Raw genomic sequence first — 26,366 nt, forward strand, 5'->3', positions numbered from 1 at the left:
ACATTTTTAAATGAATAGATATTTTACGTTTTCTGTTTTTATTTGGAAAGATCATCCTTACTATTTTTATCTATATAACTGTTTTCTGTGTTAGTCTCTCACTATATTAGTGAGATGACTAGACTTGAGAGATGGGCATCATAATACACAGCATACATAAAGCCATAAAATGTTAAAACTAGAAGGGCTTATAACATCCTTCTAGTCTAGCTTCATCCCAGGAATGATGAAATTGAGACCTAAATAGTAAAAGACATGTGTCTAAAATGCCCACAGACACATAAGCAGAGTGGGCGCAAGAACCAGAGCTCTCTGACTCCCAGTCAGATGCCCTCTCTCTCTCTCTCTCTCTCTCTCTCTCTCTCTCTCTCTCTCTCCCTCTCTCTCCCTCTCTGCCTCTCTCTCTCTCTCTCTCTCTCTCTCTCTCTCTCTCTCTATCTCTGTCTTCCCCCACCCACTTCTCTCTTGCCTTCTCTCTCAGGCTTCCTCCCCTTAGAGTCCTGGCTGTGATTCAGTGAGCAGCAGTCCATTGCTAATGGACACAAGGTTCATTCCCCATGTAGAGCAGCTTCCTTCACAGAGGGGATCACTTAGTTTCTAGGTCAAATCCTGAGTCTGTAATGCTGTTTTGGTCCATGATGGAGCAGGTGAGAAACTACAGGGTGACTTCATACCAGAAACCTTGACCTGCACTAGAGAGTCATTTTAATGAGCATTTCCTTCTGACAAGCTGTCAGGAAGTATTGCCTCCCATACAGGCGATTCCAGGCTGAGCTGCGGTTCTTTTAAAGGACCTTTCTAAGGCTCCCGACAGGAAACATGCTATGTATTCTCACATAAATTTTCATTTACTTTGTTGTCTCAGCCAGCAACTCTTTTCTCATATATGAAAAATAGCTACTTAATTAGCTTACTCTTTCAATTAAGATGAACTTCCACTTATAACGATGCGTGAAGTATACTAGCTTTCTGCTTGGCTTATATTGTAATCCGACCTTGTTTGCATTGGGACCTAATTTAGGTTCTGACTGTGTTTCTGCCAAGCTTTCAAGCACAGTGGCCAAGAGAACGTGAATGGGATGGAGCCTGCAGCACAGTGTCGTGTGTACCTGTGGCTGCAACTGCAGCAAGAGGCTTTGGACAGTCACCTTTTGAACAGCCCTGAACAACTCTCTATGGAGAACCAGAAATGAAGGCTAGTAGTATCACGAATTCCATTATAACACAAAGACGATATCAGGACATAAGCTCTGGTCATGGGAATTGGAGTAACTATCCCTCTCGTCAACTCCGGCTTTCATATACAGCCTGGAGCCTGCCTGCCTCCGTTCACACCACAGCCAATAAATCTTCCTTGCACCCTGAAAAGGAAAGAGGGAGCAAGCATTTTACCCAAGTGGAAGCAAGTTCTCTCTCTCTTTCTCTCTTTCTTAAAAATTGTCATTACTTAAGATTTGAAGTTCCCTTTTGGAGTACTCGGTAATCGCTCATTTTAGTTTAGGATCCTACGAACGCTTCCTTATTTAGAGGGTAGCAGATTTGACAGTGGAGATCTTCAGCACCTGCACATCTGCAAGACTAGGCCCCCTGGCTCTTCCAGGTCGGTGTGGTGGTCTGTGGATTGCAGTGGTCTATAAACACGCTGTCTTAGGAACAGAGTGCACACAGGAGTTCAGGCCAATGCAGCTGGGTCTGTTATGTTTGGACACTGTCCCTATGAGTTCTTCCCCCATACCCTCATTGTTCCCATCCATCAAGGAAGAATGAAATGGACTTTCGTCTGCAGAATGAGCCTCTTTCCAAAGGAGCCCTCAGGAGAGGGGAGAAAGTTAATGATTGTGGTCCCTCACAGGGGAGGATAAACAAACGTGGCAGGCAGAATGTCGTCACCTTTAATGTAGTTCCTTCTACAGGGACATGACAACGGCTGGAGTCCAGACATGGAAGTCATCTTCTCATTTGTCCATTTTATCAGAAACCTGACCCAGTCACTTTGGGGCCATTTGCACTTTTACTCTCTTCCCTCTGGGAATGTGGCTCTTTCACATTCATTCTGCACTTGAAAGAGTGACTCTCAGTGTTTCCCTTCCTCTCTGGGGGAGTCTGTTTCTTCTTTTTCTTTGAGTCTCCCTTTAGAACTTGCCTCTGCTGGCACTTCTGGCCTGTTGAACCCTCCATTGGCGCTAAAATATAATTACCATTTCTTGCTTGACTTTTTTTCATCTAAGTGTAACCTGAAAACCCTTGAGAAGCAGAAACTCTATCGTATTTTGCCTAGAGTGCCAAAAAACTAATTAATAAGCAACAACAAGATCCTACTGCAATATTATCAGGGAATACATTTTCATTTGAGGGAGCCTCATGTGTCCTAAATTGAAAGTGTTTGATAATTCCTCACAAATTTGGCTGAAGCTTCCCTTTGCACTATCTACGGGGGAAAACTATTAGCTGAGCAAATGAATAGAATGATACAACATGTACAAAAAAGATTTAATCTCTTAAAATTTTTAAAAATGGGCAGTTTACGGGGAGGCCAGATGGCTCAGTTGGTTAGAGCACGAACTCTCAACAACAAGGATGCCAGTTCAATTCCTACATGGGATGATGGACTGTGGCCTCTGCAACTAAGATTGAAAATGGCAACTGGACTTGGAGCTGAGCTGCGCCCTCCACAACCATATTGAAGGACAACTACTTGAAGCTGATGGGCCCTGGCAAAACACACTGTCCCCCAATATTCCCCAATAAAAAAAAATTTTTTTAAAGGGCAGTTTAGGACTAATCATTTGCTTACAAACAGCCTATTTCCTTTGTGTTCTTCAAATAAGATTCAGTACAGCAAAGTCCTAAAATAAGTGTTACAGGGAAATATCACAGACCCTTTGGGAAGGGAGGGAGTGTGGGCTGGACTGCCAAGGAAGGTCTTGTGGCAGAGGGAGTATCTGATGTTGGCCTGCGAAGGATCAGCACGATTTAGATTTGCAGGAGGTGGCCGTAAAGGCATCCCAGGCTGAGAAGTCACTGGGAGGAGAGACGTGCGGACAGGGTGTCCTAGGATGTATGCAAGGCCCTGGGAGGAACCTGGTTCTTTGGCGGTATAGAGGCAGTTTGTTCTGCAGGTGTGGATTAGAAAGCGAGGCTGGATAGATGGGGCCCAGCCGAGCATTCAGTACTCAGGGACACTTACGATCCATAGCATTGTATTACTTAAAGACTCAACCATTTGTTTTTCTAAAAATAAGTTCTGTAATTTAGACTTGAATTATCAGGACTCCTAAGTGGTTTTGCCCATCAGGATAGCATCTTCTGCATGTGAGGAGATGATTGACAGCAATGGGAAGGACTTGTACCCAGAGCCATTTGCACGGACTTCTTTCTAAATGTGAGAATCTAGAGATGAAGGTCTGGCATCAAAAAGGCAGCCTCAGCAATAAATCTGGGGTGGGCATTGGCTTACCCCATAGAACTCTCAATGACATTGATGTCCTTAGCAGAGGAAGCACATAGCAGAGAAGCGCTAACTCTATCCCTGTAACAACCACCTAAAGTGGTCTTTATGACTTGTGTTAGTCATTTCCTCAAAGTCTACTTAGGATTGGCACAGTTTTGCTGGTGCTTATGGTTTTGTGGTAGCTGTGTAATCTATGCTATACAGGGTCACAAGTGCCTTCCAAAGTCCGAAATGTACATGCTGAGCATCATATATGATCAGTGACTACAGGTAAGAAATCACAACAGCCGAGAAAAGATTCAATAAAGAGATTCTTGGATAACCATGGCCTGTTACTTTCCTTGTAATTCTTGACTTGCCAAAATAGATTTGCATTGCCAGGCACAAATTCATTTGTCTTTTACATTGCTTTATATTTTCCTTTTCATTTTACTCATGAATGAGTATCCTCTGAGGCCCAGTTGGACTTCTCATTCATACTAGAGATAGTCTAGGAGTCTGTGGATTTGTTGACAGACTAAAATTTGAGATTGAGGAAGTGAATTTTTGTGGGAATGTTGGCCTAGTTTAGTTTCTCTGTTTATTTGTTTAATACTGATAGCTCCTGGAGAGTTTTCCATCTTCACAGGAGTGCCAGCACCCCTCGGTGCTGAGTGATGCTGAAGGCTCAGCAAAGGTTAGTTAAGGAATGGCTCTGTTGGCCACGGACATCTCAGCCTGTGGAGTTGGATGGAGAAAAGTTGGCACAAATTTGTATGCGGTCCATAAGGATGTTTGAAGAGATAATTAGGAAGTTGATCCTTTTAGCTGTGAATAGAAAGAACAAAAAAGAGGCACCAGATTTATAGGTAATGACCTTCGGGTAGATGAAATGCCTGGTATCTCACTTGTCTCAGAGAGTCAAACAAAGTTCAGCCTCTAATGAGTAAGGTGAGTATTTTGAGTCCATGGTCCTAGGCAATGATATTTGAATGTACTGGAACTTAGGTTAGGGGAAGACATCAGAGTTTCTGAGTTAGTGATGCTAACATTAGGAAAATGTGATCCACTCTCATCATAAGCCCTCCAGGTACCATCCAGTGGTGAGCAGCATGGTACAATGGCCCACCTGCTGGAGATGAGCTCTTTTATCATTTGCTTTTGTGGGTAGTAATTCAGCTGGTTGCTGCATTATGTGAGATCTGGTGACCTTTGGACCCCTCACATCGTTGTCTGGCACATTCCTGGTGTACAGTTTCACAGAACAAGACCTACAGCACAAACTCATCCTCTCCATGGCAGTTGTTCAAACCATGGCAAACTACCAATTACACCTACACAGATAGATTTCATGCAAAGCCTTTCATTTTGTATCTTTATTTCCAATGACTCCCTCGCACTTTCAACAACCCCATCTCCTGATATTCATAACCCTCATTCAACAGGTACTCCGTATTAGTGTTTACTATATGCACAGAACTCTGCTAGACATCACTGTACTTTTATTGCAAGTGGGAGCTTGAGAAGGATAGAAGCAGAAAACGTGCCTGTATGGTATTAAATTATTTAGTGACAGGAAATAGCCTCTCTCTCTCAGGGAGCTCAAACTAGGCTGATACCCACCATACAAAAATAGTGGCAAAAAGGACATAATAGGATACAAAATATTGGTGTGGCTTGAAGAGAAAACAAAAGTTTAAAATATCAATTAAAATTTTTCTCTGATCTCTTTGAGAATGTGGCCAAACAATAGATCTATAAATGCCCATGGTAGATAATAAGACGACCTTAAGCTTGCAGCAGCGCGGTTTTAAAAATTACTAGCATATCCAAATGGAATCCAACTCAGTCCAATGCTGAATATAAACTTGTTCACTATGTTGGCTGTTTTTATACTGTGCTGCTTAGATCTGGCTCCATTCCTAGTAGGAAACATGGAGAACTCAGCTAACGTCCATGTAGACCCGTAGGACAGGAGCTGGAGACTGAAAAAGGAGACTTATCTGGAAAGGCTCAAGGAACTGGAAAGGTTTTAACAAGGAGAAGACTGGAGACCCCTTAAATGATAACTTTTAAGGATGTGAAATGCAAATGGATTTAATTATAAACTAAGAAGAGAATGTCTCATCGTGAAACTTTGTAACTATTAGGGTGAGTTGTAAATTATTATTATAGAGGTAAAAGAAATTAGAAAAAGAATTTGTATAAAGTAGCTGAGAAGGTAACATTCCAAAAAGCAGGGCATAGATAGAAAATACACCTCTTGACATATCTTCTGTATTACCTTGATTATATAGACAAATGTGCAAACTATACATGTAAAATGAGTTACGTGAGCTTTAGTTACATCAAATTGGTGTAACAGACTGAACAGAACCTTAGCTTGGACATTAAAAGAATGTAAAACATTGCTTTTAAGGAGCCAACAGGGGTTTTAATTTTTAGTATTTTGCTGATCTAAGGAACTCACATATTTGGCCCCGGATTGTAAGTGCTAAGTTTAGTTTTAAAACTAGTATCGATTACCTTGCAATGCAAAATTGGTGATTTCTGCCCCAAATTTCAGTCAACGTAGACTAAAGTTTGAGTATCAAATTAATTTCATGCAAAGGGATTGAGAGAATTCAGTTAGTGGGCCCACTTACTGGCATGCATGCTCCTTCAATAAATGTATTCTCTGCCTCACACAAACCATCTCTCTCCATGGTGCTATTTGTTTGTTTGTTGGTTGGTTGGTTTTAATATAATGGCTTTATTTTCATAGTAGAAGATGCACAGTGACACCCAATAAAAATGAGGACTTGCACTCCATCATGTCTACTCCCAAGGGCAGGGGAAGCCCTCAGCTCTATCCCTGAGCCCCATGAGAACATAGTTTAGTGACAACAGTCAGCATTAACTGACAGCAGCAACTTCTCTCTTTGGCATAATGGCCCAGTACGCTGATTCAGTCTGCTGTCTGATTCAGACTGGCCTTAGCAAAGTAGCCTCTGGTCTAAACTGTAAGTCTGAGGGAGAGGACAGATACCATGAGACAAGCCAGTAGATGCCTGCAGACATCGTGGCCAGCTGAGTTCTGAGAAGAGCTAATGTACCAATAGTTGTGCCTCCTCTCCTTAAGACAGCTCGTCCTCCAATTAGGGTCTGATTAATGTGGAAAATGTCGGTGAGGAATTGGATAGGGAAAGCTGAGCATATCGCCTCTCATTCAGCACCAGAGGATCAGGTGTTACACTCTTTTTGTTCTGAATCTTCATCAAGGCTGTGCTATTGAAAGAACCCCAGGGATTTCTCTTAGGAAGGAATCATTTAATGCAAGTGGCATCATTTATTTCGGAAATGATTCCTGGGCTGTTACATAAATACAAATGAAGTGCATAACAATGTGTTTCACCCTGGAGTTTGCAGCAGAGGTGCTGGCTTTCAGTGCTAGAGAAGCAGCTGTTTTCCACATGTTAGATTTTATAGTCAGGTGTGCCTGGTTATTCTCTCTTTTTTTTATGCTTCCCCCACTTTGCCTTAAATGACCCCAGATAGAAAAGCAGACGCTGCCAAAAAGGGAGTAACATGGGTGAGATATTATCAACCACAGTCATCAGTACATACATCAAATTCTTAATTGTTTCTCGTAGGAATGGAGCTGTTTCTTGTGATGCATATTTGAATTAGGACTCTGAGTAGGGCACGGTACCAGGTGCTCTGAAATATGCAAAGACATAATCTTTTATTATCCAGATATTTATAACCTGGTAGATGAGCTAGCACATACGGATAAATAAAAATACAAATCAGAGAGTGCTTTTATGCTGACATGTACAAAGTGTGATGTTTAATAAACAAGGGCCTATGGTACACTGGGCATTGGAGTATAGAGATAACTGGACTTGGTAACTGACCTTGAGGATTTCTTCGGGGGGTGGGTATCAATAGTTATGGAGAGGGGGACAGACTATCCCCGGTTCTATCTCCACTTCTGCCATCAGGTCTAAGCCATCGTCACCTCTCCTGGACTACTGCAGTAGCAGTTCCTAAGTGGTTTGCCTGCTTTCATGCACACTCCCGCCATGACTTGTTTGTCCTACAGCCATTGGCCGATACTGTTTAGAATGTGAATCAGATCTTATTACACTCATGTTTCATGCTTACAAAGTCTGTACACCAGGGCCTTCATGATCTGGCACTTGCTTGCATTCATGACCTCATTCATCCTTTCCTTTCCTCAATATTTTGCTACCCTGCTCTTCTTTCTCTTTCTCGAACATGTCAAGCTCTTTTCTGCCTTTGAGTTTTGGCATTAACTGTTGTGCCCAAAAGCCTTGTACCCAAAGAATGCCTGAAGGGGTATGTCTAGATTATAGAGAGTGGTGAAATGAAACAGGGAAGATGAGGACAAATTTTTAAAAGCCATTGGAGGCATTTTTATAATTTGGAGACATTTGCATGGGGCAGTTTCTGGAGAGTGGTAAGGCGGCAGGGAGGTGATATGTTAAGCAGTGAGTGGGTAGAAAAGCAAGTAAGGGACTCAGCACACATAACTCTTTTCTCTCACCACCACATTTCTCAAAAGAACTCATAGGGTTTGAGGACTGACTTTGTCAATAGCAGATTCTTATAGGAAAACAAAACAAAACACTAAGGATGCTCCTAGGCAAAGTGGAAAGAAGTCTGAAAAGAGGGAGCAATGGAAGCTTCTAAGAGGAAGGGTAATTAGAGAAAAGTCCAGAAGACATTGGCAGAAAGACGACCATGAACCCAACTGGAAAATATTGCAAATAGGATATATTTGTACTTCCAAGTCCCACAGGTAGATTTTTTTATCAAAGAATGTGTTAGAATTGCACTGAATAAATTCCCTTCTGTTATGGACTAAATGTTTCTGTTCACCCAAAATCCCTATGTTGAAACCCTAAACCCAGTGTGATGGTATAGGAGGTGGGGCCTTTGGGAGGTGATGAGATCATGAGTGTGAAGCCCTCATGAATAAGATTAGTGCTCTTATACAAAAAAGAGACCCCAGAGAGCTCCCTCTCCCACTTCTGCCATTTGAGGACACAATGGAGAAGACAACCATGAACCAGGAAGTGGGATCTTACCAAACACTATATCTGTTGGTGCCTTGATTTTGGACTTGCCAGCCTCTCCAGAACTGTGGGAAATAAATTTCAGTTGTTTAAGCCTCCTACTCTGATACTTTGTTATAGCAGCCCAAATGGCCTGAGACAACTTGCAAGTTTACACATCGTTTCTCTGGTTGTGGGATGTGTGATTTAATCACTCATAATAGCCTTGGAATGCACTAGTGGGATAAATGCTGAGATACACCTATCAGGGTTGTGAATTTCAAATTGGTAGCGAATCTCAAACCCTGCCATAATTGTCATCATCATTATTATTGGTTTAGTTTTTATTAAGGTATAATTACATATTGTAAGATTTACAGCTATTAAGTGTAATGAGATTTTTACATGAGTATAAGCCCATATAAGCACCACCAATATCAACATATAGAACTTTGCCAGCACCCTGGAAGTCTTTCTTCTACTTCCATCAAAGGTAATCTCTATTTTGACTACAATTGTGATAGATTAGTTTTGTGAGTTTTTTAATGGCTTTATCGAGATATAATTGACATGCAGGAAACTTCACATATCCAAATGGTACAATTTGGTAAGTTTTTACATGTATACACCCATGAAATCATTACCACAGTCAAAATAATGAACCTATGCATTACCCCCAAAAGTTTCCTCATACCCCTTTGTAATCCCTTCCTGGCGCCCAGCATTCCCAAGTCCCAGCGATATCTGCAGGCAACCACTAATTTGCTTTCTATCCCATACATGAGTTTGAATTTCCTAAAACTTTATATCAGTGGAAGCATATAGTATGTGTTCTTTTTTGGTTTTCCTTTCACTCAGCATAATTCTTTTAAGATGGATGTTCGGGTTGTTTCCAGTTTGGGGCTATTATACATAAAGCTGCTCTGAATACCAAACTAACACTTGGTATGGTCAGTCTTTCGAATTTTAGCCATCCTAATAGGTGTGTAATGTTACCTCATAGTGGTTTCAGTTTCCATTTCCCTAACAACTAATGATACCGAGCATCATTTTTCACATCCACATTTTCTTTAGTAAAATGTTTGTTCAAATCTTTTGCTCATTTTTAAGAAACTGGGTTATTTTCTTTTTATTGAGTTTCAAGACTTTTTGCAAACATACTCTGGATATAAGTTCCTTATCAGACAGCAATTTGCAAATATTTTCTCCCAGTTTGTGGCTTGCCTTTTCATTCTCTTGAAGAGCAGTTTTGAATTTTGATCCTACTTAATTTATTCTTTCATGAATTGTGCTTGTAGTGTCATATCTGAAAAGCCTTGCATAGTCCAAGCTCACAAAGATTTATTTCTGTCTTCTCCTAAAAGTTTTATAGTTTTAGGCTCTTACATTTAGGTCTCTGATCCATTTTTAGTTAATTTTTGTATGTGATACAAAGTATTAGCTGAAGTTCTTTTTTTGCATTTGGATATACAGTTGTTCCAGTATCATTTGTTGAAAGAAAGAAAGGAAGGAAGGAAGGAAGGAAGGAAGGAAGGAGGGAGGGAGGGAGGGAGGGAGGGAGGGAGGGAGGGAGGGAGGGAGGGAAGGAAGGAAGCAAGGAAGGAAGGAAGGAAGGAAGGAAAAAAGGAAGGAAGGAAGGAAGGGAGAGAGGGAAGGAAAGAAGGAGGGAGTGAGGGAGGGAAGGAAGGAAGGAAGGAAGGAAGGAAGGAAGGAAGGAAGGAAGGAAGGAAGGAAGGAAGGAAGGGAAAGAGGGAAGGAAGGGAAAGAGGGAAGGAAGGGAGGGAGTGAGGGAGGGAAGGAAGGAAGGAGGGAGGGAGGGAGGGAGGGACGGAAGGAAGGAAGGAAGCAAGGAAGGAAGGAAGCAAGGAAGGAAGGAAGGAAGGAAGAAGGAAAGGAAGAATCCTTTCTTCACTGCACTACCTTTGCACTTTTGTTGAAAAACCTATTTTCCATATATACACAGGTCTTTTTCTGGGTATTTAGACCTATTCCACTGATCTGGGTCTGTCTTGATTAGTTTAATCTTATAAAAGTATTTTAATCAGATAGTGTAAGTCTTCCAACTTTGTTGTTTTTCTCCCTTCAGAGTTATTTTTGCTCTTTTAGATCATTTGCATTTCCATATGAATTTTTATAATCAATTTGTCATATTATACTAAAAATCTATTGGAATTTTTATTGAAGTAGTGTTAAATCTGTAGATTATACTGGGGAAAATTCATATCTTAATAATATTGAGTCTTGTAACCTATGACTACAATACAAAGTCGGACAATGATGTTTACGAACTCATCCTAGTAAAAGTGTTCCATACCTCACTGCTGAATATCACTACGGTCACCTTCCAAGTCCTCCCCTTGGGAAGCTATGCACCGATACCAGTGCCTAGTCCACCCTTCAAAGCAATTTTGGAACTTTTCTGGAATGACATTCAGAGCTATCGCCATATTACCCTTGATGTCCTGAATGTCACCAAAATGTCTTCCTTTCAATATTTTCTTTATCTTCGGGTAAAGAACGAAGTCATTGGAAACCAGATCAGGTGAGTAGGGAGGGTGTTCCAATATAGTTATTTGTTTACTGGCTAAAAACTCCCTCACAGACAGTGCCGTGTGAGCTGGTGTGTTGTTATGATACAAGAGCCATGAATTGTTGGAGAAAAGTTCAGGTCATCTAATTTTTTCACGCAGCCTTTTCAGCACTTCCAAACAGTAAACTTCGTTAACTGTTTGTTCAGTTGGTACAATTTCATAATGAATAATCCCTCTGATGTCAAAAAAGGTTAGCAACATCTTTGCAACAAATTCTCAAACTTAATTGTCAGACCTCGTACGTCTCTCCATTTGAATCTGTAGATCAATTTCGAGAGTATTGCCATTCCTAACAATGTTAGTCTTCCAATCTTTGAGCACTAGATGTTTTTACATTTAAGTTTTCAATTTCTTTCAACAATGTCTTCTAGTTTTCAGTATACAAGTCGTGTACTTCTTTGGTTAAGTATTTCCTAAGTTTTTTATTCTTTTTGATGACATTGTAAATGGAATTTTCTTTGTTAGCCAATTAGCTACGGTACCATGTTTCCCCGAAAATAAGACCTAGCCAGAAAATCAGCTCTAAGGCATCTTTTGGAGCAAAAATTAATATAAGACTCAGTATTATATTATATTATATTATATTATATTATATTATATTATATTATACCAGGTCTTATATTATAGTAAAAGAAGACTGGGTCTTATATTAAGTTTTGGTCCAAAAGACGCATTAGAGCTGATTGTCCGGCTAGGTCTTATTTTCGGGGAAACGGTATACGAGTACTAGTCAGGATTCTCCAGAGAAACAGAACCAATAGAATGTGTGTATAGAGAGGGGGAAAAGGAATGAAAACAAATAAAAATTAAAAAATACATATTTTATATATATATAAAATATATATAAATATGTTATATGTAATTCCATATATATACGGAATTCACTCATGAGTTATGGAGGCTGTCAAGTCCAAAAATCTGCAGGGTGGACTGATAGGCTGGAGACCCAGGAAAGAACCGATGCTATGGTTCAAGTCTGAAGATAATCTGCTGGCATAATTTCTTTCTTGCTCTGGGGAAGTCAGTCTGTTGTTTTATTCTAGCCTTCAGTTGATTAAATGGAGCCCACTCACATTATAGAGTGCAATCCACCAATTTAAATGTTAATCTTAACCAAAACACCCTCACAGAAATATCCAAAGTCATGTTTGGGCCAATACCTGGCTACCATGGCCTTACCAAGTTGTCACATAAAATTAACCATCACAGCTAAGACTCTCTCTTTTGTTATTTTCGTGATTTGCTTTAGGATTTATGGCATACGTCTTTAATGTAACATGCTTTACCTTCAAATGATGTAATACTACATGATATATAGTATGGGAACCTTCCAATAATTCACTTCCTTTTCTCCCATCCTGACATTTATGTTATTGTTGTCATACAGTTTACCTTCTCATGTGTTACAAATTCCATACTATGTTATCATTTGGAAGAAAAACTAGAGCATTGTTCAGTCTACGGCTAATTATTTCTTACCAATGGAGCAAGATCCTGCTGAGTATTCTACCCACTGCCCCCTGAACCTTGGGTTTTCCAGTCTGGCTTGTGGGAACAGAACTATTCCCAGCCCTATGTGAGCATGGAGTACTGTTTCCTCTGTTCATTTTGGATGGTTCTTTAGCCTCAGGGTCTTTAGCGTCACACAGGAGGTGAGAAGTACTCAGCTAAATACTCAAGGGCAAATTTCTGCAGATCTCTAAGAGTTCTCTCTTCTTTATTACTTTGTCCTGAGAATTTTAATCACCTTGGTTTCCCTGGGTTCTCAACTTTGTCTCTTCAACTTAGGCAGTCTGCCAGTCTCTGCCTGGGTTCCTCCTCTTTGCACCACAGCCTGGAAAACTCTCCCAAAACAGTAAATTGGTGCAGTCATAGGGCTCACCTCATTTGTTTCCCATCTCACGGGCTCACTATCTTTCATTGTTTCATATATTTTGTCCATTTCTGGGCATAACACTCATTTCTGTTATGTAGACACAAGATTAGAATTGCTGGGTCATAGAATATATGCATGTTTAGCTTTCGTGGATACTGCCTCGAGTTTATCAAAATAAATTCAGCTAATTTTAATTGTAGATAATTTTCACTAATGTAACTGACATTTTTTTTTTAGCCTGACCATGTTGCTAGATTTTATTCTACAATTTAACACAGTAAAGAGTGAAGATGACAAGTTCTTAGTGACATCATTCACTTTTTTTAAAACTTTGGTGATGTACATCCTCATTTAAAATGCATTAGTAAAAATATTGAGTAAGAGGTGGTCGTGGTGAAGAGGGAGTAAAGCAGAAAGAGCACATACATGTGTCTTTGCTTGACTGACAGTTGTAATTATATTTAACAGCATATGTTTGCTAAGTAATAACAGCTTTGATTTGGTCATCTTCTATGTCTAGTACCTGGTCCATTAGAAAATTCTCCATTGCTCTGCCTCCTTCAAGTTTTAGTCTCTATTCTTTTCACATTGAAGGAGGTCCACATCCATATAACATCCTCCCGTGGTTCTTGTAGACAGAATATTTCTATTAGAAGATGATGCTCAGCAGTGGGATCCATCGTGTCAGGGAGCATAGCACCATGCCCTGTTCTCCCACGGTGGCGAGTGAGTGTCCCACTCCATAGCTGCAGAGGGACAAGGAAGTAGAGACTGCAGAAATTATTCCATCTTTTCTCACTGTCAGGGTACGCGAGCTCTAAGGATGCTTTTTAGCAGCTCTCCCAGGTAAAATATGTATTGACTTTCTACCAAGTATGACATTTCCCTGAGGAGAATTGCAGGTTGGCCCCTACCTTTCAGTGTATAATGGATAGTGTTCAAGGAAAGCATAACATTAAAGGAATCTCTTTTTCAAGTTTTTATTCCCAGCCTTTGAGCTCCTTGTGGAGTAATTTAATTCATCCTTGAGTCAGGTAGCTGCCTCTTTGATGCCTTTGTCTTTAGATTCTCTGTTTGTAAATCTCTCCTAAGAATAGATCAAAATGATGTTCACATCTGTTCCCAGAATTGAGGAAGTAAGAGCAGAACAAGACTTTGTGACTGTAGTTAACCCCTTCGTTTTCCGCATCGTATATCATAGTATTTGGCACTGGATTTCATCTCTTTCAGAAGCCAGCACAGTTCTCACAATTTTTGGTGTTTACTGTCTTGGCTGGGGCATATTTGTTGGTTGGTTGGTTGTCATATTGGCATGTGACATAAAAGCTGTGCATTTTAAAAATAATGCTGTCTCTTTAAACAATTATATGCATAAATCAGACATGTTATACTCTTTCCAAATAAAGTATGAAGTCACAATAACTAATATTAGCCAGGTTTTATAATTCACTGTATGCTTCCCCTTTACCCAGAATGCATGTAAATTGATTTTCTCCTTAGGTCTATAGGAAAAAGTCTACAGAAATTTAAAAAATCAAACACAATGGGAAGCCTTGGCTTGCTGAATCTCAAGCCTGAAATCGTGTTTTAGGGAGGCTGAAACAAACACAATTGCTTAAGAGAGATGCTGCTAGAATAAGGATTGCAGGAAAGGAGATTTTTAAAGAGATTTTTAACCCCCAAATTTCTCTGTCTAGTCTCCTGATATTTCTGTAATTTCTTGGTTTTTACCATTTTCTCTACTCTCCATAGTTTTCAGGATGCCACTCTTTTCCAGCAAGATAGTAGTTCAAATCCCTTAAAACTGTGGCTCTTGAAACAGGACAATTGTGGATCTTGAAACAGGACAATTGAACCTGCAGTAAGTTTTTGGTTTATTCATGATTTCTGGTGGAAACTGTTCTTCCTTTTGTTGAGGAACCATTCATTTATTCACTCATTCATTCATGAATCGGTACTTTGCGCATCAATTTATGATATAGAGGATATGGTGGTACTAGGCTGGAGAGGGCAGTACTAGTCTTGCAGTGGGGAACTCAAGCCTTCTGGGGATTCAGCTTCCTGATTCCAGGCTAATGATTTAACAGCCCAAGACTCCCTGTGGTGTACCTGAGCCTGTTGACTTAAAAAGTAGAATATTCTTTTGAAATAAAAACCTACATATTTTTACAGTTTAAAAGAAAAAGTAAAATTATGAACAAAGTAAAGAAGATTAAAATTGGAGGGTCTAGGTTTTAGAAGTACCTACTAGATCTCATATTGGCATGTGACATAAAAGTGCATTTTAAAATAATGTTGTCTCCTTGTTGGTAATTTGGAAATATTTAAACCAGAGAGTAGTTCCTACAAAGTTGGTATAGGGAGATTGCTTGCTCTATTAATATGTAGTTGTTAACCATGCTCTATATGGTGCTGCACCTTCATAGTAAAATCATCCTTCCTAAAGAATGCATGCTGCAAGATGTTTCTTATTCTTCTCCTTCTAATAAAGGACCTCTCCAGACTTCTGTACAAGAAAGCAGTTTCCCATAGAAATGGTTTCTTTCTCAGTAGCCCTTTGGAGAAATTTCTTAGATTTTCAATCTCCTTCTTCTCCTCATCTTCCTCCTCCAATTTGGAGATGAAAATGTGATACAGGTACAGGCCTAGGATCTAGTGATACTAAAAAAGGACATTTTTATGTGGAAAACTTTCTTTGTGATTATCCCCTCTGTAGACTAAGAAAGTCTGTTTTTAACAAATAAACCTCAATGCTCTATGCACTTATTCTCTATTTCCCTCCCCTCCCCAGGGAGTATTGAAGAGCAGCCTACATTCTTCCCCACTGGGTTGGTGTTCATGCCAGAAATGCCACCATTTTTGTTGTTGGGTCTGTTGTTTATTTAGATTAAAATTTTCTTCCTAAAACATGTAGATTTAAGAATACACTTTGAGGCTCATTTGAGTCCTGTCAGGAATCTGGCCAGTACCTTAGATAGGGAGGAGAGGGATAGGGCCCCAGAGACAAACTTGGCCATATCATGACTTGGTCTGGTTGGAGCCTGTGGAGTCTAAACTTTTACCATGTCTTCAATGATAACACACTTAGAGAAATACTGTGAGAAGCAAATGATCAATCCTGTGTGGAGAGCACCATGCTCTCTTTTCTACTAACTCTAGCAATGATGGCGTTTCACTATTATGAATGTATTTGAGGTAACAATCTAGGTATTTTTGCTTTGAAGTTTTATAAGCATTCATCCATCTCACCAGGTGAAATTGTTGATGCAGCCTCCGACCTGGTATTTATTTCTCTCCATAGATTCTATGACATCCATGTAGAAGTACCATACATTAGAGTTTTGGAAGAGTGTTCAAGAAACCAGTTTCAAATAATAATTTCTCACCTTGGCCTGTAGCCCTCTTCTTCACCACATCAGCACCCAGAAAGCATGCTCAATCTTGCTTTTATTTCCTGAACCACATTTCAGAGGGTTTTTTTGTTTTGTTTTGTTTTGTGTTTTAATCCTTCATGTCAGTCACCTCTGACACAGCCAAAGAGCTGCCCTGATAAGATTCTATCTGGACATCACTTCTTTTCCTGTCTCCAAATTGTTTATTTCTCATCAACAGTCTCATCAGACATTTTAAGGGTCTAGGAAGAACAAAATGTCTCATCAGACATTTTGAAATCAAAATGTCTGGCTATTAGATTCCAGCAGAGCAGAGAGCTAAGGTTTACCACAAAACCCTGACCTTCCCTTAGCTATAAGATAATGCTAGGAGTAAACATGATGAAATTTTAAGGTAAGTATGTAGGTGTGGTAAATTCTGCATTTTAGCTGCCTAGCCTCAATATCAAACTATATAGATACAATTTGTTCTTCATCATCATTTTTTTCTTTGAGATAGTAATGACCACATAAACTTATATGATGGTTCAATCTGAGTTTAATGTGTATAGAAAATGTTTGTACAAATGTTAGTAAGTATACAAAAACACCTATGAAAAATGAGATAGAGGATATAGAAGTGATGAGTAATCATTTAGTTTGTATGCTGATTATTTGTTTCCTTTATAATAATATTTTAAGACTGAGATTAGATATTTTGTATCTTAAGCAAAATTTATTTTCTTGTTTGGAATAATTCAGAAATGATGCTGTGAATAATGAGGTTGTAGGGGAGATTATGGCTTTTTTTTAAAAAACAAGTGATCTCTCAGACATTGAATCTAGAAATGGAAGATCAGTCTCTTAATCATTGACAGTGACTCTTCTACTGCTTTGCATAACATGCAAGAAACTTTCATTTCTGTCTTTCCTTTTCTCATCAGTCTTTGCCCCTCCTTCACCAACTCCTGACTCACTGCAAGACCAGATTTGATCTAAGATGGTGCTTTGGTATTGTCCGGCATATTGGTTTTTAATTAAATAGTTTTCTGATGGGGCAAAAACAAAGCTGATGGTCTTCACTTCTTGACTGTCTTATTTTTGTACAATGTTTCCTGGAGGGACCACTTTTTAGAAGACCTTGTAAAGCCATTTGTTCATGAGATAGAGATGTTATACCACTTCAGTAATGATATTTCAAATATAATAGTTTCTATCACAACTTCTTAACTACAGCTGAGATGTGGAACAAGTCTACATGAAAGCTGAAGAGGAGGCGTGCAGCCATGGAAACCATATTCTTTTTATCAGATCTGGTAGCAGAAGGACCTGGATTTGGTTGGCTCAGATGCTTCTGCCTTCCTCTGATAACATCAGAGAAAGCAGTGGGTGGCAGGGATGGGAATGATGAAGAAAACAAAACAAAACAAAAATCAGGTTTAGAGAACCCCAAAACTTGACTTACTGAGCTCCAATGCTTATGAAGCAATAGCCTTAGAGAAGCCATTTTGGTTAAGCGTTGTGATTATATCTATGAGAATATCTATGCTGTAATAGTTTTTAAACACCTATCTACACTTGCTTATTGTCATTTTACCATAGGGAAGATATCAGAAGCCAAGACTTCCACTGACAATTCTCTAATTTGAAATTGATAGCATTCATGTTTTCATTATTTTTTTTTTATTTTTCAGTTATATTTTTTACATTATTTTCTATTTAATGTAGGCAGAGCTGTATCTATTTATGGCCTTAACATATGTTTTTTTTCATGAATTTATTTAAGTAAAAAAGCAAGTTTATTTAAAGGGAAATATTAAGGAAATAGCAGTTCAGGATATTGTCAAAATCACAACAGTAATATCATTATTAGAACAAAATGATTCAGTTAATTCTTATTTAATGAGCATCTCACACCCAGTAAAATCTGGCATTTGACAATGCAGTGAAAAGCTATAATGGAAAGTTCAATAGGCGCTTAAGTTCACTGTTTAAGTTGCAGTTTTTCCATTTATTAACAGTATTACTTTGGTAAGTCAGAGCTTTCTGTGCCGGAAGCTATGTAAAAGAGATTTTTTAAAAGTTTCAAATGCTGTGGAAAATGTAATTTGTTCTTGTGTCAATTTATAGGCTCCTACATCCCAAGCTGGCACGTGTAGCTTAGAAGACCTGTGTGGGGATTTATCCACATTTTACAGGTTTTGACTAAATGAACATGATAACAATGTGGTTTTTGTTCTGCACAAATATGTCAGAAAAGCAAATGTTGAATATTTTATATAGTCTTGAAATAAATCTGTTTTGAAAAGAACGGAGTTCAGTGAAAGAACTAACATGGTAGGAGAACCTACTCGGCTAAAATGATCACAGAAGTTTTTTTCTATGGAGTTGACATGTAAACCGAAATCTGAATAGTGTACAAGAGACAGCCATACGGTGGGAGTAGAGAACAGCGGACTGGGCTGATTCTTGGTGGTCTATAGTGTTACCTGGGAGTATCATGCCCATCCCACCCCATTTAAATGCCTATATATTTGCCTTTTCCTCATGAATGTTGAAGGCATGACAGAATTGCCCTGGTAAACTGGACTTTAAAGTTATTCAAAATAATGAATATGGAGTCTATTGTCGGGGGTAGTTGGACATGCAGCACTATGATATTACTGATCCAGGTCTTTAGGTTACATTTTCAAGGTATGTTATAAATTAGCTTTCCTTTGGAAGAAGATAAATTACTATTTTTTACTAGACATCTGGAATTTGAGTGACTTATTTTTTTGTCAGCTATAGACCCTGAAAACCTCAAAACAACGAAAGGGTTAAAACATGACTTCAAGCACAGAACTCAGAAAGCCTGGCAGTGGTATGTTTGGGCAAGAGTTTTGATTTCAGGAGGGGAAAGTCTTTACTTAACTCCGTAGAATGTGTGTATAATAATATAATTTTAAGGCACCTGCTTCAAAATAGAAACTGGGATGGTGGAGATAATAACAATAAACAAAAATTAAACCAAACCGGGCTCAGTGCCCAGGAAAACTACCCAGATTCCAAGAATTGGGCAAGGAGTAAACCAACAGTGGGGGAAGAGGCGGGGATGGATGGAGTTGTAACTGCCTCCATTAAAAATGACCGCTCAGCAGTGTGATCACCGTTGAGCAATTCTGTGGGGCATTTGTCCTGTGGGTGGGGTTCCTGCCTTTCTTATTTCAGTGACAAGCTTCTAATGGAACTAGCCTTCTTAAAATGTCAGTCCTACACATGCCAATGATTACAGCGATCATGCATTGTGTTTGAGCTTCTATAATTCTGTAAACTACTTGGAAATAAATGGGCCAGAAGAAAAATAGGAGCTCCTAACAACTTTAACTGAAGTTACAAGGAAAATGTTCAGGCTTCCTAGGCTGCTTAAATGTCATGTGATTTACATAAACAAAGGAGGAAATCCTCTTGGTGTGTTTAGGAATGTGTGTCTAATACAGGAACCCATGTTTTCCTGTTATTGAAATGCATCCTTTAATCTTTTAAGCACATTTTAGGACCTGCATGTATTCCAGGTGTGTTGTTTCCTTTAGTATTAAAACACAAGAGCAGGGCATGACCATCAGAAAAACCTATCAGTTCTTCCTCTGTGTCATAAGAGACAGAAAAACAATGAATTAAATTAAATGGATGGACAGAGCCCGGGGCAGACTGGTAATATTGCCTGAATTTAGTTAGTGGAATGGTTATTCCTAATGGGACTTAACTGGCTTATATGTGGAGCTGTAGGCCAGAGAGGCCATTTGTGAATAGAAGACTATAAAATTTCTTCTGATTGCCGGAGTTAAGGGGATGATGTCTTTTTAACCATGAAAGTAAATGTAATTGGTGTGAAATGTTCAGAAGCTTTTAGCCAAATATAACTGAAATAACAGGCAATAAACCTAAGCATTATTTGAAATTAAAAGATATATATTTTGCTAAGTTCTCGTTGAGAGCAAAGAGATAAGATTGTACTAAAGTCATATAAACAGTCTTCAGTCCTGGAACCATAGGGATTCTCATCAGACCTAAAACCGGGGTGCCCATGTTTCATTCTCCTCTTGGTCCCTGCTTTCTAGACCCCAGACACATTAATGCAGTAAACTCTGGCATGCGTGAAGGAGTGTCTTCTTACCATCAACCATGACTGGAGTAGGTACTTTCTGCCCTTCATCTTTCAAGGATTCCTTTTGCCATCTGTTGAGCATCTGCATAGTTATTTGAAAATGTGGAATCTGTGGGGTTATTTGAAACAAAGAAAGAATGTGCCGCTGATTCACAGTTTCATTAGGTTGCACTCAGTATGACAAGTAGTGCTTTCCACTTTTCCGAGTTCCTTTAATTGCATCATTTCTATTAAATTTTACAATTTCTCCTTATAACTACCTCTCCACCCTTGAGGCTCTAAATCATGAAGTAAACAGATGTAGAAATATCCCAGGTGACTTTCTTCTGGTGGCTGGTGCTTGACCTCTGTCTGAGAAGGGACGCTGTCCATCCGCAGCATGACTAAGGCTAGGAGGAGGATCTGTCCTGCTCCTACAGGTGTGGTGACCTCAGGAATTCATGGGGGGAAGGGTGCACCCAGAATGCCCGATACAGTCAGAATCAGATGCAAACTCGATACAATCTGGACTATATTTTAAAGCCAAATGGTTCTTTTTTTTTTAATGAGGTATTATTCCTCATCACCGAAGCCTGAGATATTTACACTGGATGATAAAATTAGAAATATGCATTGCAGTTCCCTACTCGAACCAGAACCACCCCTTCCTTTAAAATTCAGCCTTTCCCAGTGTCTCCGGCCTGGTACTTGTCAGCCCTGTATGCTTCTTTCCTGAAGTTGGTCATTGTATACTTGTAGCCTCCATTAAAGGTGCTTGACATTGTTCGGTTCCGTTGTGTTCAGTTTGAACAGATGAAAACATAAATGAAGCAGCCCTTACACTTATAATTGTATTGTAATTGCTTGAGAGTGGAAATTATAACTTCTATTTCTTTTGCGTTCACCTCTCACCAAAGGCACACGTATTTCTCCTCTCAATGGATAGATGTCTATATTTCTATGTATGTATTTATAGATATGTTTTTTTCTCTCTCTCATTTTACATATGCATGTAGGTGTGAGATAGAAACCCCACTGACTGAGGAAACAAACCAACCTGCACACCCACTAATCCGAGTGGTCTTTTCTTGGCAGTGACAAATAAGAAACCCACACAGGCGTCCATCACAAAGGTCAAACAGTTTGAAGGCTCCACGTCGTTTGTGCGACGATCACAGTGGATGCTTGAGCAGCTTCGTCAGGTGAATGGCATCGATCCTAATCGGGTGAGTGGCCTGTCTAGGGTTGAGCAAAGGCATTCTCTTCACACAACGACTCTTCCATTGACCTTGGTGTGGAGGTGATTGTCTGAGTCATTTTTAAAAAAACAATTTCTCTATTTCAGTTACATGACTCAGACTTTCTGATTTCTGTGCCCTTTTATGGGGAATTATAAATCTTTTCATCATGTTTGATGCAGGACCCTCAGGGTATACATAGTGAAGAAATGCTACCTCCTGTAATATGTTTGTCAGTGAAGTGCAAAGAGCCGAGTTCAGATATCATGCCCATGGTTATAGATATGAAAAACCATGTGTATTCAAGCTTCATTTATCTCCTAATGCCACCAATGATGAAGTTTATTTGTCCCTCAAAAAAAAATAAATAAATGGCACCTTAAAAGTTATGTATTAGGAGTCTATTGGATTTAACATGAGAAACATTTTGTGGTAGAGTTATTTTTATTCAAAGTACATTCCCTTTTGCTCACACACATTCACCATACAAGACATCAACAATGAGGAAAAGTAAAATGTAAATTCTAAGTATATGCTGAAATAATGAGGGGGAGTTTTTTCCTACCAAAGGCTAGGGGCAAGATTAATATGGTTCAGTGCTGAGAAGTTGAAGGAATTATGTTCCGAGTAATTGGAAAGGCCATATGTCACCTGAATTCTGACACAAGTCAGTGTGTTGTAGCCTATCGGCACTCCTGTGATCTTAGCTTTGCAGGGACATCTTTAAATACTGCAAGATTTGAGGTTTGCTTGATAAACAGAAAAAGGTGGACTCTCCATGCACTTGGGTGCTAATAACGATGAGCTTCAGGATGAGGACCCAAGTTCTGAAAGGTGTTTTAGCCTTTATGAGTCTTTTGTTGGGCGTAAGCCAGAAACAGCAGTTTTTGTACATTGAGATCAGTAGTTATTTCACTGTCTTTTCCAGGATTCCGCAGAGTTTGATTTGTTGTTTGAAAATACTTTTGACCAGTGGGTAGCCAGCACAGCCTCAGAAAAATGCACCTTCTTCCAGATCTTGCATCACACCTGCCAGAGGTACCTCACGGACAGGAAGCCGGAGTTCATTAACTGCCAATCCAAAATCATGGGAGGTGAGTGGGCATTTGTGTGACTTCAGTCGTCCCATTTCCTTAGACTCACTTTTACATATAAGTCAGCTGTTCTGCAGCATAAAGACAAAAAGACAAAAAAAGAATCAAGATGCTCAGAGCTAGACAGCATGAGAACCATCCTGGGGAGATCTTGGTTAAATCTAGACACAGGGTGTGTTTTCACTCTTATCCAAAAGCTGGTCTTTTTAGAAGAATTAGTCACTTAGCTAATATTATTTGTACTATGACAACAAACCTGTTCATTTATTAGAAAAAACGTTTCCGTTGTGTTTCCTTACTACCATTTCTATCATTTCATCGCAGAACCCTGGTTTCTGGCTTGCTTTTTTCTCAAGATATTTTATCAGTATTAATATAAAAATTCTTACAGATATAGTCCCTTTCTTTCAAGTAGCAATTAGTCTCACATTGATTTCTTGAATGGCATACAGAGCCGAGTTCGGAGGAGTGCTATAAGTCAGCTTTAAGAGCTGAGCACCAGTGTTGGCAAGTTAACGAGAAACATTTAAGAGGGTGATGAACGCATTTCTTTCAGGTGGCATTTCTTTTTAGGGAATTGAAACTGTGCTAAAAATATCAAAGCCTTGCCAATCACTCTGTGAGTTGAAGAAGAGAGTTTGCATCATTGGGTCTTTTTACTCACCTGATCTCCTGGCTTTGAAAGAATTTTTTTCAAGTACACCAACTTTAATCTTAATCAAATGTCAAATGTAGCTCCCATCAGAGGCATTGCATATTCTCTTGGAGCTGTATATATCTTTCATATGAACACGGGGCAGAACTCCATTATTCTGTCCTAGAAACTGACGTACTCACTGTCATTTTGTCATTAGTCTCCCAGACGTTGTATGGAGCAGACACTGTCCAATGCTTATTATTCACTGACGTGTTAATGTTCCTCTTAAACAGGAAGTTGCTTGTGTCATAAGAACCTTGAAAGGTCTTTCTTAGGCAATGATGTGGAATCATTATGTATTTCCTCTATTTATTCCTAGAAAAATATAGAAGAGGTGATGAATAGTGCATCTTTTCTCCAAAGTGGCCACGTCCTATGGTACAAAAGTGAGAAGCATTAGACATAGATGTTAAAAGGAAAGGGAATAGCAAACACTAACCCTTTACTATTTAGAAAATACAATGAGATATAGCTTTCTGTCATGTCTGTGCCATCAATGCTCTTCAAATGAATCCTGCTTTCAAAGTCCAGCCCCCTAACAGACTTGGCAAAAGGTCAAAGCGTACCAAGCTTAGGACCGCGGAAGGCGACATGAATATGGAAAGTACCTGCTATGAACTATTTTCCCCATCTGTGTCAGTATGTTCAGTAGCTTACTTGGCTAGCACTTAAGCACAGAGTCTCCTCTAAAAATAATGTCACATGGATTTGAAATTTCTGTTGCCCTTACTGATAGACTCCCTTGAGTCTTTCACTTCTCCACGTTCCATCCTGAGTACCTGGGGACCAGAAACAAAAGCAGTGCCAGAGGAACTACGACTTTTCCTCAGGTTGGAAATGTGAGGTGGAAGCAAGGGGGCCACAGACTCACTCCACTGTCCTTGCAAAAGAAATGAACCACCTACTTCCAGCTAAGGTTAGGGCAGCTTGGGTGACCTTTCTCTTCCTCGTCCCCTAAGGGTTGGCACTAGGCAGTCCTTCTTCTCTGTTGCCTCTGAAGCTCTCATTTCTTCTCTCAGAACAGGTCCTTTCATTCTTTTAGTCACTCTTGGTTCATCATCCAATCGTACAACAAATAAGTGCTAAGTACCAAGTATGAGCTGGTCACTTTGGTACATCCTGGATATGGAGAGTAGTTCCATATTGGATCTCTTAATTGACCCTCGTTGCCATGACCCAAATCCCAAATCCCCGACTGGCAGATCCCTAACAGACTTTGTGGATGCTCTTCATTTACTTTTGTGAATATCTTCAGACCTTCCACACAGTCCCACCCAGCTGCTCCTGTCAGTCACTGGCCCAGGCCTTCTGATGTTTCCAGTCCCCTACAAACCCCAAATTATGCAGAGTTGAGACGGGAATCCATATATCCAATAGTAAATGGTTGCTATGTATGTAGGAAAAGATCGATTTCCTGGACTAAGAAAAAGAATAAGTTAAGTGCCAGAATTGACTCTGTCTTGTCATGGTGGGTGTGTCTCTCATCTTCTTTAGATCTCGATTTTCCCAAGTGTAATATGTGGAGATTAGACTAGATGATATCTGAATTCCCTTTCCGTTCTGTCATTTTCAGAATCTGTAATTCCTAAGGCATAGCTTTATTGCATAGGTTAATCACTTTCTTAATTTAAGAATCAAACAAAAGTAATAGTGCAGTTAAACGTTGACTGGTCCTGGATTCCTAAAGAAGGCAAAAAAACCTTCGAATGAACACGCTGTAATTTGTTGGCAGCACACATGTCCTTAGTGAGTGCAGCCTGTCTTATTTAAACAGTTGCTTATCCTTGATAACAGTTGTACCAACACACCCTAATTAATTAGCGTGCTGATTCGTCTTCCTTTCTGCCAGCTATCACAATTCTGAGACTTAAAAACTGTAGTCACTACATTCTGACCCTTTTAATTTGGGGGGAGGGTACCACCTACCCCATCTTCTAATCTGCATTTTCTCATCTTCAGGTGAAATCTGTTCCCAATTTCAAAGTATCTTTTGGTCTCTTCTTATAGTATGGGCCACAAGTCCTAGACACAATTGTTTACTGTGAAATGTGACAGCTTTTGTAATTTTAGAAAACTAATAGGGTGTTGGTGTTGGTTTGCTGCCCTACATCAGGCTCTTAATATGTTATCTCATTTAGCTTTTACAGCAGCCTTTGGAAATACAATTTATTATCTCCATTTTACAGAGAAGGAAATAGGACCAGAGAGATTATTAAATAGCTGGCCAAGGGTCATCTAGCTGGTAAGTGGCAGACATGAAATTCAAACACAGGCTCACTCTGCTCTAAAAGTACTTTCCTGGGGCCACTGAGTGCCACACTCTAGGGAACACTGTTGACGTCTTTGCTGTGAATGGTGTCCCCTGGAACTGTGCAGGAAGTTTTGGAAATACTTTAGCCAATACATTCTTAGGTGTTCAAAAAGGGAGGTAAGACAAGAGAGAGAGATCATGAGTAATTTTAACTTTCTTCCTAGTTTTATTACAGACATATAATTAAAAAAATAACTCTCAGGGAAACGGTTTTGTCCTAAGAATGATGGTGTCACCAGGGACCTTTCAAATCCACTCGCTTTTTGTATTTTTGTTTGTTTTTGTTTATCAGAACTTCATTACCTTAAGGAAATGAAAGTGAGGCCATTTTAGTGAGTAGGGAAGGTGGTGGAACCCAGGCGACTCACCAGGCCTCTCGGGTACTCTGCATCCAGTCCGGCCCGGTCACTGGGAAAACTGAGGCCCAGCGATTTTGAATGACTTTACCAAGATCAGAAGACTGGGAGCCAGTCTGCCTGACTCCCACGGAAGCACACTTTCTTTAATACTAGTTCAAATAGGGTTATCATTTAAGCATCAGCAGTTCCATGCAGTTCTTCTCTTGTATGTAT

At 39.5% G+C, this 26,366-nt stretch overlaps 1 protein-coding gene across 4 annotated transcripts in view; it reads left to right on the forward strand.

The window, feature by feature from the left end:
• The window catches only part of STXBP6 (syntaxin binding protein 6), a 284,040-nt gene that overhangs the window by 208,018 nt on the left and 49,656 nt on the right, over nt 1-26,366 (forward strand). For all 4 annotated transcript variants that reach the window (XM_081047366.1, XM_081047367.1, XM_081047368.1 and 1 more), the window contains 2 exons: nt 21,550-21,680; nt 22,621-22,786. In XM_081047366.1, the coding sequence (XP_080903492.1) occupies nt 21,550-21,680; nt 22,621-22,786 (297 nt within the window). The remainder of the gene's footprint in view (nt 1-21,549; nt 21,681-22,620; nt 22,787-26,366) is intronic.

The sequence above is a fragment of the Rhinolophus hipposideros genome (genome assembly GCF_964194185.1).
Source record: "Rhinolophus hipposideros genome assembly, chromosome: 5".
Classification (NCBI taxonomy): domain Eukaryota; kingdom Metazoa; phylum Chordata; class Mammalia; order Chiroptera; family Rhinolophidae; genus Rhinolophus; species Rhinolophus hipposideros.